General features: G+C 36.5%; 3 protein-coding genes across 3 annotated transcripts; 2 read left to right on the top strand and 1 right to left on the bottom strand.

Annotated features, from left to right (window-relative positions):
- Nucleotides 1-1,199: 1,199 nt before the first annotated feature.
- On the top strand, nucleotides 1,200-3,831 carry LOC140768659 (probable serine/threonine-protein kinase At1g01540). The gene is made up of 7 exons (XM_073109013.1): nucleotides 1,200-2,197; nucleotides 2,313-2,417; nucleotides 2,504-2,626; nucleotides 2,713-2,883; nucleotides 2,964-3,093; nucleotides 3,172-3,378; nucleotides 3,531-3,831. The coding sequence occupies exons 1-7, from the start codon at nucleotides 1,605-1,607 to the stop codon at nucleotides 3,666-3,668; spliced, it is 1,467 nt and encodes a 488-aa protein (XP_072965114.1). The 5' UTR covers nucleotides 1,200-1,604; the 3' UTR covers nucleotides 3,669-3,831.
- A 2,235-nt stretch (nucleotides 3,832-6,066) lies between these two features.
- On the bottom strand, nucleotides 6,067-10,804 carry LOC140768004 (PI-PLC X domain-containing protein At5g67130-like). Its single transcript, XM_073108073.1, has 8 exons — nucleotides 10,644-10,804; nucleotides 10,444-10,560; nucleotides 10,227-10,364; nucleotides 7,545-7,643; nucleotides 7,159-7,459; nucleotides 6,844-7,067; nucleotides 6,655-6,741; nucleotides 6,067-6,396 (listed from the first exon to the last, which is right to left on the bottom strand). The coding sequence occupies exons 1-8, from the start codon at nucleotides 10,701-10,703 to the stop codon at nucleotides 6,220-6,222; spliced, it is 1,203 nt and encodes a 400-aa protein (XP_072964174.1). The 5' UTR covers nucleotides 10,704-10,804; the 3' UTR covers nucleotides 6,067-6,219.
- Nucleotides 10,805-12,883: 2,079 nt separating this feature from the next.
- Nucleotides 12,884-21,033, top strand: LOC140768020 (probable receptor-like protein kinase At1g49730). The gene is made up of 9 exons (XM_073108090.1): nucleotides 12,884-13,070; nucleotides 14,551-15,099; nucleotides 15,621-15,905; nucleotides 16,465-16,726; nucleotides 16,825-16,877; nucleotides 16,969-17,036; nucleotides 18,856-18,945; nucleotides 19,028-19,112; nucleotides 19,943-21,033. The coding sequence occupies exons 1-9, from the start codon at nucleotides 12,995-12,997 to the stop codon at nucleotides 20,479-20,481; spliced, it is 2,007 nt and encodes a 668-aa protein (XP_072964191.1). The 5' UTR covers nucleotides 12,884-12,994; the 3' UTR covers nucleotides 20,482-21,033.
- Nucleotides 21,034-22,576: the final 1,543 nt, after the last annotated feature.

Here is a 22,576-nt window from a genome sequence, read left to right as displayed (position 1 = left end):
ACTATTTTTTTAGTTGGAAAGCGAGGTAGAAGGCTTATTATGATAATATATCCATGATAGGATTAAAGTGATTAATATTGTATGAAGATTGCTGAACTTAAAATTTAGAGCAATGACTTGATATAAACTAAACTATTTAGAACAACTCCAATCGGACTCCAAATTCCAAATTTGAAGCCCGATTAAACTCCAATAGAGCTCTAAACCTAACTCCAAATTAGTGGGGCTCCAAATTTTAAGTCCCACCATAAAAATGGAGCTCTAAATTTGCATCACGCAGAAGAAAAAAAAAAAGGATGACTAATTTATCCTTAGATAACTGGTACATTCAATTAATTTTATTTAATATTAATTAATCTCAACCGTTGAATTAGGAAATTAGTAGTTTTTATTAAATTATTTGTCTAAATTTTAACAGTGCTGGTTTTATTGTAGTCTCGTTAGCCCAAACTTGATCAAAGATATCTAAGGTATTTTATGAATATTTATCATATTCTTATGTATTATATTTTTACCCAACCATATAAGTAATCCTAGTTATAAAAAAGCAGTATAACTAGTTAGTGTTTTGAACTAAAAAAAGCAATTAGCATTACAATCTCCTGGTTGGCCGAGTCTTTTGGTGGCCAACAGCCATGCAAATGCTCAACAACTCACACGCACTCTTCATGGCAATAGTATAAATTGAAAAAGAGACCATGAGAAAGAGACATGCTTGTATAAATTATATATTCAATAAGTACTCTCGATTGAAATATATATATATATATATATATATATATATATATATGTGTGTGTAAATATAAGAAAAAGGGCAGTTTTCTATTCTACAGAAACCATTAATTCATCAAACGGATCGGATTTCGAACCCTAGAAATGTTCAAGATAATATGATACGAGTATGTTCATCATTTTTAGAGTTTTTCTTATTAAAAAAAAAGATTAATCCAAGCATTTTATGAGGTGACTCTCGCAATCAACAAGCTCGTTTTCCCGGTGCGTGTTAGTATTGATTGCACCTAAATTTCCTCGCCAAATGGTAGAATCCAAAGGCCCAGATCTCCAGCGTGAGAGTGGAAAAGGGAAACGTTAATTGAGGGAGGGATGCATTGATTAAAGGTTGACGCCAAGAGAGTCCTTTTCCTTGCTCTTTTTTAAGGCCAAACAATTTAAGACTGGTGGTGAAGAAATGAATAAGAATCAATCAATCTAGTACCCTATGCAAAGCTAATCTTTACTTTTTGGGACGCATTCCAATCCTCGCTGCTGCTAAGTGCTAATCCTTCTGATAGATTTGTTTAGCGATCTCCATCTCACCATCAGCTTAAGTACTACCATTAATATATAGTTACGCTGCTACTCTCTAAGTCTTAACCCTTTTCTATTTCTTTCTTCTCCAAGATTCCATCTCTCTCGCCACTCCCTAAAAATCCTCTCTTTCTCACCCAAATAGTATCTTAGTGCTCTTTCACCACGTTCCCCTGCTTATGGCTCCAGTACTTCCAAATTCCGTCTCCGTAAACTATTAAGTGACTGTGACTACCGTTCCCTTCCTCCTCAAAGTTGGCATTTTTATCTCAAAGTTTGTATTTTTACGAGCAACAATGTCTAGTTACAGCTCGCCGCTCCTCAACGACGAGCTCTCGAAGCGCACTGTAGTCTTCGGCCTCCACATGTGGGTCCTCGTCGGCATCTGCGTCGGCGCCGCCTTCGTCCTCCTCCTCTTCCTCATCTCCCTCTACCTCGCCTCCAAGCGCAGCAAACCCACTATCCCCATCACCTCCAAGGAAATCCAAGAAATCCACCCAGACTCATCTCGCGTTTCGGACCCCAAACCGCCGCCGGAATCTGAACCCACCTCGCAATCCATGGAAAGGCAAGCTCTGCTACTCCCCCACGAGGAGGAGAGCCCGATTGCACATCAAAGGATCCACATTGAGATCGGCAAAGGTCATCGGATTACGTACCCGGAGCGCGGGGGAGTAGGTGGAGGTGGGTCATATGAGACGGCAGCCATCGCGGCCCCAGAGGTGTCACACTTGGGGTGGGGGCATTGGTACACTCTCCGCGAGCTCGAGGCGGCGACGAACAACTTCGCAGATGAGAAAGTGGTTGGAGAAGGTGGGTACGGGATTGTTTACCATGGTGTTTTGGAAGATAAGACTCAGGTTGCTGTTAAAAATTTGCTCAATAACAGGTACGATATTGCTAATTTTTATAGCTTCCATAACAGTTGGTAACATTTTGATCATATGGAAATGGAGTTGATGTTACTCTGCATGTTTATATGATTAATTCAATGTCGACTTCAGGGGCCAAGCTGAGAGAGAATTCAAGGTTGAAGTGGAAGCAATTGGCCGAGTTCGGCATAAGAATTTAGTTAGATTATTGGGTTATTGTGCTGAAGGTGCTCACAGGTATTGCCTTCTCTTATAATACATTGCATGTCCATAGTAATAACTAGTTTATAAACTCTTCCTATTCTTGTTCTTGTTGCATTTAGGATACTTGTTTACGAGTATGTGAATAATGGGAATTTAGAACAGTGGCTTCATGGGGATGTTGGGCCCTGCAGCCCTCTTACATGGGAGATCCGCATGAACATTATTCTCGGAACAGCAAAAGGGTATGCTGGGCAATTTTATCTTGTGTATTTCCAATTTAAATTTCTTGTACAATGTTACATTCTTATTTGAGACTCCAACAATCTAGGTTGATGTATTTGCATGAGGGACTTGAACCAAAAGTAGTTCATCGGGACATTAAATCGAACAATATATTGGTTGATAAGCAATGGAACCCAAAGGTCTCGGATTTTGGTCTCGCAAAGCTCTTAGGGTCTGAGAGGAGTTATGTCACTACTCGTGTGATGGGAACATTTGGGTCAGTTTAAATTTCTAAGATTGTTATCTGAACTGATCAGTAGCTATACATTACAAGAATTATTGTTTGTGCTTTGGTAGTTATGTAGCCCCAGAGTATGCTAGCACTGGAATGTTGAATGAGAGGAGTGATGTATATAGTTTTGGGATTCTTATAATGGAAATAATTTCCGGTCGAAACCCAGTTGACTACAACAGACCTCCTGGAGAGGTTAGCTTTCGATTTGTTATGCTAACCTTTTGTAGTACTTAAAAAGTTGCAGTAATCAATCTACTAGAGGATTTTCAGGTCAATCTGGTCGAATGGCTCAAGACGATGGTCACGAGCAGGAATTCTGAAGGGGTTTTGGACCCTAAATTGCAGGACAAACCTTCTTCAAGGGAACTGAAGAAGGCTCTTTTAATAGCACTAAAATGTGTGGACCCTGACTCGCTTAAGAGGCCAAAGATGGGGCATGTAATACACATGCTGGAAGTTGATGATTTCCCATACAGTGTAAGTAAACAAATCAGGAAATTTAATGTACTCAAACGTCTCTGGATTCTTTGAAGTCTTTGCTTGTTTTCCCTAATCCAGCAATTTATTCAGATATATTGCATCATGTAACATGGCAAACTAGTTTCATTTGTTTCATCTAAATTCGTTAGGATCGTCGAGGTGGGCGAACTTTTCGAGAGAGTCCACTGGAAAAGGCAAGATTGCTAGAAAAGCCAGTGACTGAATGTGGTGATAGCAGTGAATGCGAGAGCAATGCCAACATGACTCCAAGATGGGCAAACAATTAGCTATTACGACGCAGAAAGGATTATGCTTTTGATACTTAAAGCTGCTTGATTTCTAAAAAGGTTTCACTACCTTGAACTGGCGCTGTTAAAATACCTTGGTTACAGTTGTATATCAGTATATATGTGGCTTTAAGTTGGTTGCTAATACATAAATTTTGCTGAACTCTAGCCTTTTGCCTGCCAAATATGTTAGAAAGTGAGAGTTTTGTATAGTTTAAATGAGATCATCATCTCTTGATTCCTGTTGTTTAGAAAGTGTACTGGAATTATATCTATTTTGAAACCATTCTCAGAGGTTACTATAGACTGTCAGAAGTGTTTCGGAGGTAGAAGAAACAAATATCATATAGTTTATTATTGAATGTGAACAGGAGTCCAGGGAGCATGATTATAAATGCATCTACACAATAATGGCCTATGGGTGGTTGCATTAGAAGGTTTTATTTTCTTTCTTTCAAATTATTTTCCAGCTAATGCCTTTTCTTTTCACAAACTAGTTTGTGGGGAAATTTATGAACATATGGGTATTCATCGTTCGACCCTACACCTCGCTTTTTATGCCTAAAAAATATCTTAAATTAATTCTCTTAACAGATAAATAGATAGATAGATAAGTTAAATTAACTATATATATATATATATATATATATTTTAGAGAGAGAGAGAGAGTTTAATATCATGAGTACGTTTTCTAAGATTGCGGTAAAAAGAAAGGGAGCCACAGGCAGGTCTTCATAAATACTCATATGACTGATTGAATATGATTGATAATAAAGTCGGAATGCAAGTATTCCTTTAAATTTCCTTATTGTATTTTATGGCGGACAAAGTCTCAGATGCCAGTAACCATAATTAAGTGAATCACGTGGAAGCAAGACAATTAATAAGATAGAATCTACTATATATATTTGTGGAATAGGTACTTGGGGAGAAACTTCCAGCTGGAAATGTTTTATTGCCTTGATGGCCATGGACCCCTCCATTGCTGCATAATTGAAGCTGCTGCAGTTGCAAAATGAGTGGTGATCTCTCTCTCTCTCTCTCTCTCTCTCTCTCTCTCTCTCGTCTGTGTGTGTTCTTCTTGAGTGGCAAAAGGAGAAATAGAGCACAGCATTAATGGTATCTTGCTCCCCTTCATTTTGGACTTAGTTTTGTATCTTCTTGCTCTCAGCTTGAGAAGAGGGGGTGGTCCATTGGCATGCATGCATTCTTTCAAAACAATGATTTCTGTGAGTTCCAGTGCATGAACTTGTTACATATACTATACAATTATTCAAAGACAAAAGTCTTTTTTAGAGAAGGACCCATCAGTCCTTTATGGTGAGCATTTAGTTGTAGGAGCTGCATGGATTCTCCTGTCCATTTTGTTGGTGAAGATATTTCACTATCTATATCAGTGTGTTTTCTGACCATCTTCTGTCACCGACAAAAGATATTACTATTTTACTGTAGTTTGAAAATTATTTACTTAAGTACCATAGTTGTTGGTTTATAAACGCATAAAGGGTAGTAGATTGGTCGAGAACTCTTATATTAATTGGTTGTCGGAAATAAATAATGACTCTAATATCATGCATATATAATTCATATCATCTGTGATTTGTTCTTGCTGCCCCATTCTTTAGAGCTGCATGTCTAATTAATAGCTTTATATGATCAATAGATTAGATTGAAGCTGCTGTACGAACACTGGTGGTGAATTAGACAAATAGGAGTTCATTCAATGGGTGAATAGTAATGAGAAAGATTGGACTAATAATAGAAGTAGCTTCAATAAGACAAGATATGATAGGTCTTTTTTTTTTGTATGCATACCCCTCTAAAAATATTTATCTATGTGTGCACCTTTCTAAAATTTCATATTACGTATACTCTTTACGCCAATGGATTTTGCGTGGATGCCTTTGAGGTTAATTCTTAACACCTATAAGTTAAAAATTGAGTAATTAATTTATCTATGACATTGCAACATCACATATTTGAATGCTGTGTTACATTATTATTTATCTTAAACCTTGAAGAAAGGAGCCATGCGATGAGAAAGTTCTGCTTCATCCTATGACGGTCATCTGAGTCACTTCTCTTTGGTGTCCAAGCTGATAGTTTAATCTTTGATGGACTTCTACTTCATCGTATCATCTGTATTGGCAGTTTACCAGACACTTTCATTGGTTTGATAATGTTAACCAAATTTTAGGATTTCCAATTGCTGATATAGAATCAGCTTGGACTACAATGATGTCATGTTGATTTGTTTTAAGTCTACAGTACTCTTATTTTCACCTGATAGACTGGATCACAAGTTAGCTATATAACATCTTCTTTGTATTTCAAACTTTATTTGTATATATATTGCAATCATAGGTTTATCAAAGAACGTCTCCAAATATGCAATCCATGAAGGCTACAAAAAATCAAATACACAAAAAGAATATATAGATTCCAGATTGTACAGAAGCTCTGAATTAACTCAATGCCAGGAGGCTACTAACAAATGATAAATACTATGGTAGATTAACTCAATGCCAGGAGGCCACTAACAAATGAAAAATTATGACAGCAGGATCAAAGCTATCGATGCAGTCCCAAACAACCAACTTCTTCGATATCCCAAGTTCAAAATCGGAGCATCGGATGTATTGGATCCCGCCAAACTTTGAGTAGGTGCTCGGGGCGGTGATGGCGGTGGCGGGGGAGGCACATCACAAGTGCCGAAGGTGGCGTTAGCCTGTATCAGTAAATAAGAAATAAGATAACAAGTTAGCATGATATTTTGCTAGGAGATACAGATATTGGAAATTTGCTGTCAATGAGAGTTGATACAGTAGGAAACAAGGTTTGCTTTGTACTGGGGATAAACTTCTATTCCTTCGTAAATTTCCACTAGGCTACTACTAAAGCTTATAAAGATAATTTACATCCTACTTTGTTATGTAACTCATTTGTTTGTGTGCTCTCTGTTGCCTTTGAAAGATGTATCGCTCACCTTACAAAATGTAATGTCATCACACCCACAGACCAGGTGTCCATTTGCTACATCTGTAGCTTCTGGAGCTCCACCTCCATTGCTCCTCTGCATTAGATAAAACCAGAAGCTAATTTAGCAACAAAAACAATATTGCCGTTAAACTCAAGCTCAACCATGAGAGAAAAATAAGTAATTCTATAGTGTTACCATATAGAAATCAACTGCTATATAATTGGCCCACCGCTTTTTGGACAAATCATGACAAGTTGTAAGCATGCTAAGAAGAGGCTCTGAATTATCTGCACAAGCTGCTGTTAAATTAGGATTTGTTTTGAAGTAGTTCATTAGAACAAGTGACTTGGATGTTGTGTTCATTGGCGAAGATTCCTCTCTGTTCGGACACGATCCAGCTTGCATCCCTTCATCGCCATCTTCATTTTATGAAACAGAATGTCAAACAAAGAATGTAATGATATGATAAATTCCGATTTGATTCCAATTGGATTTATGATAAATTCTTACATTGGTTTTCTACCACGTAGTTCCACTCATAAGCAATGCCTTCGGAGGCCTCCTTGGCTGACTTGGATGTGAAAACAAGCAGACGCTGATTCTTGCTGATCATGTCACTGAGCAAAGGCCAGTCACCCCCATTCTTAGGCATGCTAGACACAGGGAACCAGTACTTTGTTAGGCCAGAAGCATTGAACACCTTGGTGAGGCCTCCTGCTGCGGTGTAATCTTCGATGAATATGGTGATGACCTCCGAAGGGTTCGCTTCGAGGAAAACCTGGATCTCTTTGAGGACATTGATGGCAGGTTGCTGATGGAATACTATGGGGGATTAGTTGTTAATTGCAAGATTATACTGACGGAATAAATTAGGATCAAAGTTATAACAAGCTTACAAAGGCAGTGACGTTGTAACACTTGCCGCCAAACGAGTGGCACAACCAGATGTCTTTCTCGAAGTCATACATGTCAAGCATCAAACCCCTGACACCATTCTGCGTTCAGATCAACCAATCTTTTATTAGGTATCTACGAATTAATTCGAAAAAAGAATCTCATAGTATATGAAAAAAGAGAGAAAAAAATCATGGATACTCCTTTACTTTCTATTAGCTTTGTTAAATGTAGGAATTTTAGAACTTAGAATATATGGTAAAAATCTATAATAATTGTTTAGATTATGGTATATATTTTCATAATTGGTAATAGATATTATCATGATTGATTTTATAATATTCTCAAAATATTTTCAAGATATAATTTTGAGGATATTCTTTGTCCTAGCACATTATGATAATATCTCTTATATCCTACCATACTTTCTCATATTTGGTATAAATATGTCAATACCAATTATAATTAATTAGTGTTGTATTTTTTTATTATTTTAATGGCCTCATTCAACTATAAATAAGCTACCACTTTGTGTATCTTAATACACAAAAATACAATCAATCTTTCCAATTTCCACCATACTCCTATTATTCTCTCTCTTTAGTTTTCTTCATAATAAAACAATTTACTAACAGAAATTTCATAGTGATATTATCCTTTCAAGCTTCCTAGCAGAAATGCAATCTCATGATAACTCAGTGGAAGCAATTGAAGCACAAATAAGGACAAATTAAATAACAAAACACTAAAATATAAGTAGGAAAATACAGACTATAGCCTTAAAATACCAAAATTAAAGGACAATAAATTGACCCAATAGGACAACCCGGCGGAACTATAGTTGTTTGTTACTTCAAAAGTCCATAACTCATAAGCAAACTCAATGGGAGAATTCATCCTTCATATTTGCAATTCGAACTGGTATGATAGAGTAGCAGAAAAAAGAATGCAAAGCCGAGTTAGGTATCAACCACCCTGTCCTTAATTGAATGGACTAAGTTTGATTTAAGAGAAAACAGGAATCATATGTGGAAAACCAATAGGAAATTCTACACAGTTAGAATAGTATGAATTTGCTTCACTAGGAAGGAGGAAGAAACTTGTTTCACTTTTACATCCTTAAGTTAAGAATATATGCCACCACAAATTAAATCAATTGCTTTAAACCAAATTAACAGGTTCTTATTAGTTTCAGCTCTGTAGGTTTCCAGTGGGCCTGGAATAACCAAAATAGGTTATAAAATATAATTTAACCAATTGAGATTGATCCAGGAGTTAGAACAATTGTTCTAACCAAAATAGGCAGAAATTTTAAGAGAAGGTTGGATTTGTTCTAACCTGCAAGGGAGGAGTTAGAATAATTGTTCAACCAGTTGAGATGGTGGGAAAACTTGCAAGTTAGAACAAATCCAACCTTCCCTTAAAATTTCTTTTTCTAAGAAAATGGGTCGGGCCAGGTCATATTATTAAGAAACCTTCCCTTGAATATTGACAATCATTCTTCTAGAAAGCAAGACTTGGGGTTATGATTTTTTTTTTCTCTTTAATTCCATTTTGTTTACTTTAGTTATTTAGACTTATCCTTCATAGGAAAAGTATTGGCATTTTGCCAATATTAAACTACTTCCCTAACCTAACTTCGACAAAATCTAATTGAGTATTCAAATCAAAATCGGATACTTTAAACTTCAAAGAAGTCTTCTCTCGGATCCATTGGCAGCAACCATCAAGGTAGGTATTGAATGGGAGGGATACTGCTGTGAAATCTCTGCAGCCTGTGGACGATCAGCCAAAATGGATGATGCCACGTTCTATGGATGCAAGAAATTCCCGCAGCTAATTCTCATTGCCAAATCTAAGCTAATAAACTGACCATTTGTGAAAAAAATATTTTTTAATATTTAAACTAATAAGATGCACATCTCCTATATAAAATAGACTAACTCAATTTGAAGAACTCGATCTTACTATTATCAAAATCTAAGACAATTTTATATGCAAACGATCATAATAATAATAACGTTTTAATGATAACTATGGTCATCCAACCGACTCATCCAACTGGTGGACATTTTCAATAATAATAAAAGAAAACCTGATGGGTAATTTGCGCGTCGGGACTCGGTCACGCAGACTAAATAGGACCCAGAGTTGTGACTTGCAAACCCAACCATCCAACCTACTCCATCTAGACGACGATTTTCCCGTGGTTCCCGCAATGCGACGGAATAGGTGCTGTCCGACATTTGCTACCAAACTACACCGCCACCGCACTCTTATTAATAGTGCTAAGTTATAAATAAATAATAATAGTCTCCTATTAGTACTACCTGGCCTCTAAATATTCTCTTCTTATAAAAACTATTTTAAATATCGAAAGTAAAAAAAGATTAATTTCACTTCAATCCTGTTGAGTTTTTTCTTCACACGAACTTTTAAATAAAAAATTCTTTGTTGAAATAGTTCATATAGTTACTTTATTTTTCAGTTCATTAAAAAATTAGAAATTACGTAAAAAATAGTGATTCGTGTACCAAGTAAATTATACTATATAAGAAGTAAATGCAATACAAATTTTTAGCTAGAATATTACTAAAAAGCTTCCCGTTACCGCACGACCACCAACTCCGGCGGCGGCCGCTCGGTTTCGAACGAGACAGAAAGAGGTAATGGTTGAGCGGTACCTTGAGCTGGGCGGTGACGGTATCCTCCTGGTTGGTGGGTGAGACGAGAAGCGCTCCGGTCGCCGACTTCTCCCCCGTCCTCGCGTACGAGTTGTGCGTCGTCAGCCACGAATACCGATTGAACGGCAGATCTTTCGCCTGGCCCCGAAAATCCAATCCAAATCAACCAAAAACGATTCAAAAATTCGAATGGGAATTGAGGGTAGAGGATTCTGACCTTCGATTTCGGATCCGCCGGCGAGATTTGGGTGCAAATTGGCTGCTGGGATCCGCCGCAGCTGTCGCAATGCAGCCCGGCGTTGCAATCTCGATCGGCAGAGCACGTGTCTCCGAGCTACAGAAATCGAATTAAAGCTATTACGAAATTGAGATTAGATAGAGAGATTTGATCATTTGAGTGAGGCGAGCGACGAGAACCTGGGAGGCATGAGAGAGAAGAGGAGAGACGAGGAGCAAGAGTAGAAGAACGGTCTGCATCGGGAATCGCGCTCCTGCGAGTTAACAGTCTTTTTTAGCCGTCCGATAGGAGCGGAGATGGAAGAGGGCGGCGAAATGGAACGATAGGATGAGAGAGGTTTATACTTTATATACGAGTCTGCGAGCTGGAGAAGGTACCAAAGGTGGTGGTTGGATCTTAGGTCCGGACCGAGTACAACCCAAGCTGTAAGGATTTCTTACTCTTTGGATACGCGGCTTTATCTCATCGGCTCTCTCACAGCAGACATTGAAGCTAAGAATTGTGCCAACTGCTAAGCACGCCTATAAGTTTGTTTGACCAGGGACTCACATTTGAAAAGTTCTCATAAACAAATTTGGTGTGCTGATGAACTCAACAAATTATTATATACATATATTAAATATTAATTAAACAAATCTAGAGGTCACCCACTTCACATAAGACGTATAAGATTGAATCTAGCTTGAAACAAGCTGAGTTTGACCATTAGGCCAATCACTAACCAGCATGAGTGATTGGGAGGTTTGTGGGAGAACCTCTTGAGGACGAATTGCTTCAGAGTGTGGAGCAGGTGACCAGATTCCACAGTATGTGTTTGTCCAGGTGCTCCTTTGCGGCACAAGGAATCTTTCACTGCAAAGAAAATACAAATGCACTTTTAGCTTTTTCCCATTTCACACCAGCAACTGCATCCTTTTAATTCCTTTTCCACACCAACACTACCCATTGATCTCCCATTGCTTGCTACCTTGTATATATATATGTAATGCCCACCAAAATCACCAGTGGGCAGTGGAGCTACAGCTGTAGCGTAGTCCAATTATCATATGATATTGGGGAAATTAAAAGGCTGCAGCGTTGCACAGAGATTGAGTCTTTTTCCTCCTAAAAATGACGGAAATCTGCACGTCTTTTGGACCTAATTTTTTTTTATCTTTCTTCTTTTGAAGTCCAATAGGAGGAGTCAGGAGACAGGAGTCAGGACTGGGGCCGAACTCCTGTGACTTTTTTGGGGCTTGGCTGTCTCTAATTGCAAAGAGAGAACTTTATTCTTGTTCTTTCCCCTCATCCTCACGATAGCTTGGGGTTAAGATGGAATCATCAACTGCTTCTTGCGTCTCAAAATTTAGGTCGCGTTGCAACGAGAACTCTTTTTTCTTTTTCTTTAAGGGATAACTCTGAGGAAGTTCCTTACACTGTGACTTATTTTCTCATAGCGTCTAAAATTATTTATATAACTTTTTGAATGAAAAAATAAAATGGAAAACACAGAAGTGATGCTTCAGATATTTTAATTTAAATAACCTAACAATTAGAGATAATAAGATAATCATAGAAATAAATTTAAAAAAAATACGAACTATCAATCCCAATAATAGACAAAATAAAATATAGCCTCTGAGATATACCTATAAATTCCTGGCGATGAGTTTAAGTCATTATACAGCTCGTCGTGATTCGACAAAACACAAATAATAAGAAAATTTCTACAACAATCTTTGATAAGCAAACAAAAAAAGAAGTAAATTAGACAGATAAATTCTCAAGGATAAAGTAAGCTAAGAGAGAAAGGAATAGCATATACACTATAATATGAGTCAATAATACAGTGGCGAAGATGGTAGTAAAATATCTACTAACGCCGTCCTATTCGAATGCGTCACTTGCTGGCCGCCAATACTATAAGGTCAATGCGCACGAAAGAATTAAAAAATTTATTTAAAAATAGACAATTATTTCACGCATAGCTATCATACTTTTTATTTTTATTTTGAAGGTTTTTGGGCTAAAATCAATTGGGGCCTGGGGCGGTTAGCGAGGCTAATTTTGCTGTCTGTCTCTCTCTGTGGATAGGCCGGAAAAATGATGGCCTTGGCCCATGCTGGAGTCAGTCATAGAAGTCTCGAGCCACGCGTGTTTGGGTGTCAGGAAAGCAATGTGAATGGAGTTTAAAGTTTAAACTTTGAAATAGCCGTCAAATATGGAGGACTGGATCACAAAAATTCATAAATAATATTTCGTATCTTAAATTAGTTACCAATAGGTAAACATTTAACTTTAAATAATTCATAAAACGAGGTCATTAATTGAGCTGCTGAAGATCAAAAGATAAAGTGTAAGTAATAATAAATACAAAATATGAGGTGTTATTTATAAATTTCCAATGGGGGAAAAAAAGGGAAAAGAGTAAAGGCTAAAGCCCTCGTCACGAGAGTAGTGACCACAGCATTCACACTGTAAACTCTCAGTCTCAGTCTCACTCTCACTCTCTCTCGAGTCTCGGCTCTGCACTCTCCTCTCTCTCTTACCCATGCCGTCTCTGCTTCTGGGCTTGCTCTTCTCCATGACCATTCTCGAGTCTCGCCACATTCTAGCGATCGCGGGAGGTTGGTTGCCTGCCAATGATCTCTTCATCTCTTCCTCATTTGATGTGATCGGGATTTAAAAAGAGCCTGCTTTTTGCCTCCGTAGTCAAAACATTGTCAGCCCGTCCTTTTGTGTTGGTTGCTATTGGGAATGCCAGTATTTATGATGCGGCTTCTCTTCCATTTGTGATTTTCGGCGAGCTTTTGTTGGTTTTGGGTCGATTTTTGCTTGGAAGTGGTTAATCGAGAGATTGGTTGTGTCCATTTTGTTCTTTTCCTTCTTATTCCTTAACAATGTGAAATAGTTTGTATTGTCTTTTCCGTTTATGGGGTTGGGTTTGTGTTGATTCTGTCGTTTACTTTTGGCATGAAAGGTGTCGAGTGGTGGGTTTTTCTTTCCCCCCTTTTGGTTGTTCCTTAGTTAACAATTTAATAAAAAACCTCTTCTTTGATTTTTTTTTTTTGGATTTGTATAAAAATAGATTACTGTATCATGCTTTTATTTCTGGATTAAAGCACGTTAGTCAATATGGCCGAGAAGTTAGCTGTTAATGGGAATCATCTGCATTAGTAAGGGGAAAAATGTAGCAAATTTAATGTAGCAAAATTTTTTTCTTTCTTTTGACGACCCACATTCTGATGATTATTTCAGAAGCTTTCTAGTTGCGTAGCTTATCGTTTATTTGAAATAATAGCTGATGGCGGTTTTGCATGTAAAATGTGGTTAGTCTGAGACATGTCATAGCAATGCTCAATAATGATATAACCCGGAATATCATGACTCTGAAGGCTTGAAAAGGAAAACGTAAGTGGGGTATTATTCACGATTATATATTTGGTTGGAAGGGTCACCAAAAGGACTAGGATAAGTTGGCGGATGGGTAAATTTCAGTAAGGTGACTTATTAGAGGCTAAATGCATGGATAAAAACCCTTATCAGGGACCCATCAGACCCAGAAGAATTAATTGTTGAATTTGTTATCCTTCTGTTGTGTGATCATTTGGCCATCAACAGAGAGAAAACTATACATTCAATGCTAATTTAGAGATCTACAGTTGTATTCCTTGTAAGGTGAAATCCATAAATTCATATATAGTAATATATTGATACTAACCTTGGATAATTAGCACCAAAAAGTGAAACGGTGTTAGATTTCTCACTAAATACTTTTACTAAAGAAATATTTTATATGCGGAAGGTAATATATTGCATTATCTTATACTAAGCTAAGTCCATTGTGAGACTTCTGTACTTTATTTTACTTTCTACTAAAGATTAATAAGGAATTATAATCCCAAAGTTGCTGATATGATATAACTGCCAATTTTGAGAATTTTATTCTAATTAGAAGTTGTGTTTGCTAACAATTTTCCTCCCACTCTTTCCTATGGTTCGGTATTCTAGCTCCTTTCCAGTGCCTGTATAGTACTCGGTTTTATTTTCACTTAAATCTCTATTTGATGAATCTGTTACACTGATCGCCTTTCATTGCTCACGCAGATTGTCCCCTGGATTTTAGTTGGGCAAACTTTACGTTAGCAGCAGCTTCTTGTTCAAATCAGAATGAGCGAGGGAAATGCTGCCGTTATATTAATGCCTTTGTTGCCATATCTATTGCTCGTTATGCAAATGGAACAGGAAAACTGGGAGTTCCACCAGCATTCTCTGAGACCTGTCTTAGTTCTGTATCAGAAACATTCAATCTATATGGCATTCCTGCTAGTGCTGCTGCATCTTGTGGACTGGGGGCAAAAATTCGAGTTTCTTATCAGTGTGATGGGAGAGCAACTGTGTTGGAGATGATGCAGTCTCCTAACTTTAATGATGTCATTGAAAACTGCAAGGCGCCACTTTCATTGGAAAATAGTTGCAAGACATGCTTAAATTCAGGCATATTGTACCTTCATCGCCTTGTTGGAGCAGATAATGTCACCTTAAGTGTCTGCCGTGATGCAGTTTTTGTCACACTTGCAAATCAAGAAAATAATTTGTTAGCTGATGACACGGCAACTTGCTTCTTTGGTGTTCAAGGACTTATCACTCCACCAGGTTCTGTTATCTTGTCAGTAGATTGTGTTTGCATGCCATATTAACTATACACTTCTTAAAACTTATGCCTTATTAAGTACTTAAACAGAAAGTGATGCCATCTTTTGACCTTTTTTTTTTCTTCATTTCAGATCATTATTACCACCTCTTTTATAGGTTTTGTTTTCAACAGATTCATGATTGTTCTGTACTATTCATTGTGGTTATTCATTTTGAGAGTGCAAAATTGTTGTTCCAATTTCATGTCATTTCATAGTTTATTCTAATGATAATTGATGTATACTTGTACAGGTATCTCTTCTTTCAGAATTTAATATGTTTGGTATCCAACAGATTGTGTCTGTTCATCTGTTGGAATCATGCCAGTTTTGTAGCGATGTACATATTTGTAAACTTGCAGATATTTCTTCTTCTGTCCAATGGAAAGACTTTTAACTCCAATCAGTCAAAAGAACTTATTTCATGCTTATGTTGGCTTCATCTGTATTTTAAGTTGATCCTGTAATTCTTGAATGTTTCAGAATCGTCAGTCAACTCACCTACCCCTGCATCTTCTCCAAGTCTCATTTCTTCTGATTCTCCAAGTCAGAACCATACTGGTATTTTAGCCAGGAAAGGATCCCGTCAATACCATCTCACTTTGATTCCAGGAATTGGAATTGGGGTTATAGCGGTTGCAGCTGTGCTGTTACTAATATTAATACTACTTATTCATAAAAAGAGCAGGGAACTAAAGAGTGTAGATGCTTCCACTGAACCAGCATATAACACCTTCGCGCAAACACAAGTTCGGAAATGTCAAGAAGGTTTGTACCAACTTCTCTTTTCAAAAGAGTATCTAGTAATACAAACAAATGTTCAATTTCTGATTGTTATTTGTTCATGAATATATAAAAAATAACTACCCGAAGGTTTAACCTTTTGAATGAAAATAGAAGTATTACAGTTGCACAATCAATTTGGATGAAAGTACCATATAATTCAAAAAGTAATAAATCACAAGGATCAGCTGGCTTTGTGGATGAGCTGTAGTGTTATGTGTATGTTAGTCCGGTACAGTGAGATTAAACTGGAGAGGAAGAGACTGCTACATTGAGGAACAGCCTTAAAAAGATTCCTGTGCTTTGCATGATACTTTTGATTATTATGGGAATTGTTCATGCCTGGTCCTTGGCTTTTGGGTATTTCATCAGGATATGAGAAGCCTAGGTTTTCCAAGAGAATGCCAAACTGGAAAATGATTTTCACATGTTTGTCCAGTTAATGGTGTTCTTGTTTTGGCTCAAACGTAAGACTAGTCAGAGGGACCTAAGATATATCCATAGAATTTCATTAAGAACTGGTTTTAATGGCATCATTTCTCAGGTCCATCATCCATAGTTCGGAGATTTAGCTACAAGGAAACAAGGAAGGCAACAGATAATTTCAGCACCATTATAGGAAAAGGTGGTTTTGGAACCGTCTACAAGGCTCAGTTTAGTGATGGTTCTCTAGCTGCTGTGAAACGGATGGACAAAGTTTCAAAGCAAGGGGAGGAAGAATTTTGTCGAGAAATGGAGCTTCTAGCCAGACTGCACCATCGCCATCTTGTTGCACTCAAGGGCTTTTGTGTTGAGAGGAGTGAGAGGTACTTAATTTTCTCAAAGCTTTCTTTTCTCCACATCCATGATCGGACAAGTTATTGCAATGTAATGTTTATTGTTTTGTTTGCAATAATATTGACAGGTTCCTTGTTTATGAGTACATGGAAAATGGAAGCCTGAAGGATCATATCCATTGTGTGCACCTCATTCTTTCCTTCTCACCTTTTTTGCGTTTTTGTTACTAGTTTCATTGCTTCTTATTAAGGTCCCTTTGTTACCCATGCAGCACCTGGCAAAAATCCTTTGAAGTGGCAAACTAGGTTACAGATTGCCATTGATGTAGCCAATGCTCTGGTAAAATTTAATCTTGCAATTGTAAGAAGAGCATAAATAATTTCATACTTATTAACATACTATTTACAATGATTCCTTCATATATGATCTTCATGTTTTCTTGAATTTGAAAGACCATTAAATTTGGTGTCTCAGAATTTTATGATCTGAAAGCTCCTAAACCTATCAATACACCTCCCTAATTCACCTCAATATGGAATTAGCATGCCTAGTGATTTTTCTATTCTGTATGAATCTATCTTTATATCAGACACACTTCCCTATGCTTGACAGTATATATTCCTTCAGTGGTTGGCCATTGTGAGCTAATTTTTAATGGAATATTCCTAACAGATTATTATTAAAGTTAAAACACATATAAATGTCTAAAATATTGCCCCTTTTAAGTATAGTGTAAGATATTTATCAATAGTTTTTCACATAAAATGAGATATATTTTATTGTATTATGATATTGGGTATAACATTGGATAGCTTTTAAACTATTTTAATAAATTTTCTGAAGACAAAATTGTCTTTTTCGATTGAAGTTGTGTTTTACTCATGATAAGTTAGATTTAACTAACATAATGATATTTTTGAAAGAACAAAATTATTTATGTGGCAATTATGATATTTTGAATAATGTAGTAGCAATTATTACATATTGAAAGTTTTCAACGGCAATGTGAATCCAAATTTTATAATATTATACTTCATTTGTAACTATTATTTTTTCGTCAAAATGAAACAAGAATGTAAGGGTTATCAATTGAGAATATAGTAATCATGGAGAGCAGCAAAGTGTAACGCCTCGTCGAATTTTTGGTCTAAACTGAAGTGCCAACAATGTCAAGATAGAAGCGGCGTTATAATAAAGCTAGACTCGAGGGACACTATGTTAAATTAGCAAGAATGATACTTATCCGCTGCTGTATTGTTAAATGGATAAATGGTAGTCCCTTTTATTGAATTTGGAGGAAGTCAACGCGTCACTTGTGATCTTAATTAATTAGAGAAGATATTTAAGACTCTTGGTTTTATCTTTACCCTCATAAATATGTAGGAAGATATTTAGAATTCTTAGTCTTATCTCTAACCTTGTAAATTTCTAGAGAAGATATTAAGAAACCTTAGTAGCTAAGTTTTCTTTTGTCTCTATATAGAAGGCTTGACCATTCTATTTGTAAAGAAATTTAAAGATAATGAATTGAAATCAACGTGAGAACTTCACAAAGAAACATTGTCTTCTCTAACTTATTAAAGCCTCTTTATTTTTTGCATCTCCACTACCTTTACTTTTAGGCTTATCTTATCTTGTAAAGATGGTGGACTAGCAAACCGATAAAAAAAATTAAGTCCATAACAAAAGTTATAGTATCTAAGCATTCTATATTATAGGTGTTCTAAAGGTTTGAGGGTTGGGAGGAAATAGGAGTGCATGAATGTAGGGCCAAATTGGTGATGCATGATGATTATGTGTTGTTTTGGGTTATCATTTATTTCTTTCAGTTCTTTTAATGGATTTCCTTTAAAGCACCGTCACTCACAGATAAAGTCTGAATGAGGTCAATTCTTGACTTGTATTTCGAGTTATTATTGTTTTAATAAAAAAAAAAGATTTCCATCTCTCACTATGGATTCCCAGGTATTTTGTTTGGTTAACAATTATTATGCAAAGAACATGTTATTGAGATTTGCAAGTAGCTTCTGACTTCTGTTATGTAAATTTACCAGCTCGATTTGTCTGAAAGCAAGCTGATTTGGTAATACATCTTTCATACTGCAAAGTTAAGTAATCTAAAAATTTCAATTCTTTGAAATGATTTCTAACCTTGCAGGAGTATCTCCATTTCTATTGTGATCCTCCCCTCTGCCACAGAGATATAAAATCGAGCAATATTCTTTTAGATGAAAATTTTGTTGCAAAGGTTTGAAGTCCAAATTTCTTGGTTCATGTTTCAGTTATTAGTTTCAAATTTCTTGAGTCTCCTGACACATGCTTACATGCAGGTTGCTGATTTTGGTCTGGTGCATGCATCAAGAATTGGTGCCATCTGTTTTGAACCAGTAAGCACTGATATCCGAGGAACTCCAGGTAAAAATCTTTTGTGCCAGTTTTTCCAGCCAGTAGTGTTTGTGTTAGTACAAGTGAGTTTCTGCACAGATGCATATAATTGATAATTCTGATACAAATGCTTGGATTTATAATATATCATTTTTGCCATACTTAAATCGACCGGAATAGGGTTCATGATGCATCCATCTGTTTAATTTGTATCTATCTTGTACTAAAGATTTGCAAACAATAAAATGATAATGACATGGGTGTATACTGAGCCAAGCCTGGTCCGAAACCTTATAAGGGCATAGATCTAAGCCAGCTCAGTCAATTAAGAAGAGAAATATGCGACTCGTCCCAATAGAAACTGGCCAGGCTGGTTGGTAAGATTTAGTCAGGCCTATTATCCATATTTTTCCACTTTCATAAACCCATATTTGTTGTAGTCTTGAGGTATAATAGTATAATATTTATCTTATTCTTCACCCACATCTGGATTCTTTTTTCTTTTTCCTTTTGTTTTAAGTTCATACTTTTAACTCTATATGGCATCCTTGGTTACAGCAATAAAGATTGGTAGGTGAGAGAAAACCGATGAATAAGATCCTTGATATCGTCCTGCACGTGGATGTGGCAGCTGTTGAGGATAAAAGGAATTGTGATAGAATAGCATCTGGTAGTTACTGACAGCAAAGCTGTGTAATCAAGAGTTTTGAAGGATCAGTCATGATCAAATTTTGTAGATAGTGGTCGCCGCATCTTGCGTTTAATTTCATATTAGTAAAATATACATGCTAACAACTTCTTGATTGATCTGCAAATATTCTTTTATTAGAGTTTAAAATCCATACATAAAAATCTTTCAGGGTATATGGATCCTGAGTATGTGGTAACTCAGGAGCTGACGGAGAAGAGTGATGTGTACAGCTACGGTGTATTGCTACTAGAGCTTGTGACTGGGCGAAGGGCGGTAAAAGATAACAAGAATCTGGTTGAGTGGTCTCAAAAGTTCATGACAACAGACTCGAGGCTACCAGAACTGGTGGATCCTGCAATAGGAGACTCATTTGACATGGAGCAGCTCCATGTGGTCACGGGGATCATTCAGTGGTGCACCCAAAGAGAAGGCCGCATGAGGCCATCGATCAAACAAGTCCTTCGGGTGCTCTCTGAGAGATTGGACCCGGTGCAGAATGACTTTACAGAGGGCATGGAAGATGAAGCAGGTGAATGTTATCTTGTAGGTAGGACCAGCAAATCAAGGATATATGGAAATGAGCTCCCTCATAGTGGTGACGCTAGGTGTCTTCAATCTTCTTCAAGCACATCAAGATCCTACTGTAGCCGCAGCATCTTGCTCGAGGGCGGTTCACCACAATCACCCCCTGGCCTTTTCTCTCTCTGATTATAATCTTTTAATCTTGGCCAATCTTTTTCTCTCATTTTGTTACTTCACATTCCTTCTGTCATAATTGGCTTTTTTGGCGAATTCAGATGCACGCAAATCCTTATGTCTAGCAAAGCTGACAAAATGTGGTGTTTGCTCTGCATATGAAGAATCCTACTTCCTCTTCGTCAGATTGTTTCTATCTTCAAGCTTAGAAGATCTCGCTTCTAGATGCAAAACCAGTAGCTCAATTTTGTACTGGAAGATCTCACTTATTATTGTGTACAAAGTGGCCTCTGCTGCATGGTAAGAAATCATGGTTCCTGCTGAAATTTGTGCAAGAACCAAGAGGAAGAAACAGTTACAGTTTCACAATGAATATCATACTTACAAAACAATCAGAAATTTGTTAAATTTATTACTCTTGTATTTTGTTGAAAGCTGTGTGCTTGACCAGTTTGTGGATATCACATGAACCATGGCTGAATTTTACTGCCCCAAAACTCACTACAAACCTGTCATTATCAATCAGAACAATGTTAGGTTATACCATACAGTGCATAGCTTCAATTTCCCTCACAAGCAATGCATTCATTTAATGTTTTCTTTGTAAATGACATCTTGTCCCAAATAGTTAGTTACTAAACAGGGACATACTTTGGAACAAGAAGCCACAAACAAAACATTGATGCAGGCCTTTATATGTAAGCTAAAAGAAATTATCCTTTGGATAGTATATATATATATATACTATCCAAAGGATAATTTCTTTTAGTTTCTATTCAAAGGCCTCTGTGATGTAGGCCTTCTATTCAATGTTTTGTTTGTGGCTCTTTGTTCCAAATAGTTCAGGTCTGTGGTAAGGCTATGCTTGACGATTTCACCATTCTTTTTTTTAAATATTAGAAAGTATATCAACCAAGGATGTTTGGTCGGTTGGCGATGTATACACTCAGAAATTGCTTATATTCAGATTACAGAATATATTAGCTTAATTAGTCTGTTGGCCTGTTAGCTTCAGGTACAACAGTTTAAACGTCTTCTTCAATTAAAGAGTGGATACTCCATCAAAGTCTTTCCAGCTTTCTGATTAGTATGTCATTTTCCGCAGTTATGCTCTTAATGCCAGAGTTTCGCTAAACAACATAGAAATTGATGGAATTGGATTTGTGATATTGCGGTCCCGGATTTATGATTTCATTTTTACTCCCTATGTTTAGGGCTGTCAAAATAATCAAGCCGGCTCGAGCTCGGCTTAATAATGCTCGATGAAGCTCGGCTCGAAAATAGATTGAACTGAGCTTGATCATTAAAACTAAGCTCGAAATTAAATTTGAGCCAAGCTTGATCCTGAGCCAGCTCAATAGCATCGGCTCGATAATATATATATATATATATATATATATATATATATATATATATAATAATAAGTAATATCAAATTAATATGAACCATCAGATCAAAATCCTTTCACCCATTTAAAATTTTAGCTATTATTTTCTGATACAACTATCTTTATTGTTTGTAATTTATATTTTGGTTGCTTGTAATTTTTTGACATAATTATCTTTGTTAATTGTAATTTATATTTTGGTTGCTTGTAGTTTTCTAACCCAATTATTTTTATTGCTTGTAATTTATACTTTAGTAATATTTATATCTTTATTGTTGAATTAGGTTTTATTTTAAGTTTAATTCAAATCTAAATTAATTTAAGCTTGCTCAGGCTCGAAAATGGTTTGAAATTGATAAGGCTTGAAATTGCTAATTGAGCAGCTCGTTTAAGTTCGAAATTAGCTCTCGTTTGAAATTAGCTTGGATTAAAATTATTTTAATTCAAACTTGATAGACTCAAAATTAATTTCAATCCAAACTTGATTAGAGCGGGCTCAATGAAGCTCGGGTCGTTTACACTCTACCAATGTTATTGTTTTGGCCGTCCAAGAGATCAAATAAAGAGTACGACAAATAAGGCCAGTTCAATTCTAAGATTGCAGTTTTATTGCTTACCCTAAATTATATGGTTATTTTAGTTTACACTCTTATCTTTTCACTATTTTTAACTCGACCCTGCGAGTTTAGTTAGATACTGAAAAATTGACCTTTGAACTGC

The sequence above is a fragment of the Typha angustifolia genome, chromosome 10 (genome assembly GCF_048772165.1).
Source record: "Typha angustifolia cultivar Huaian chromosome 10, ASM4877216v1, whole genome shotgun sequence".
NCBI lineage: Eukaryota > Viridiplantae > Streptophyta > Magnoliopsida > Poales > Typhaceae > Typha > Typha angustifolia.
This window is presented reverse-complemented; position numbering and strand designations above follow the sequence as displayed.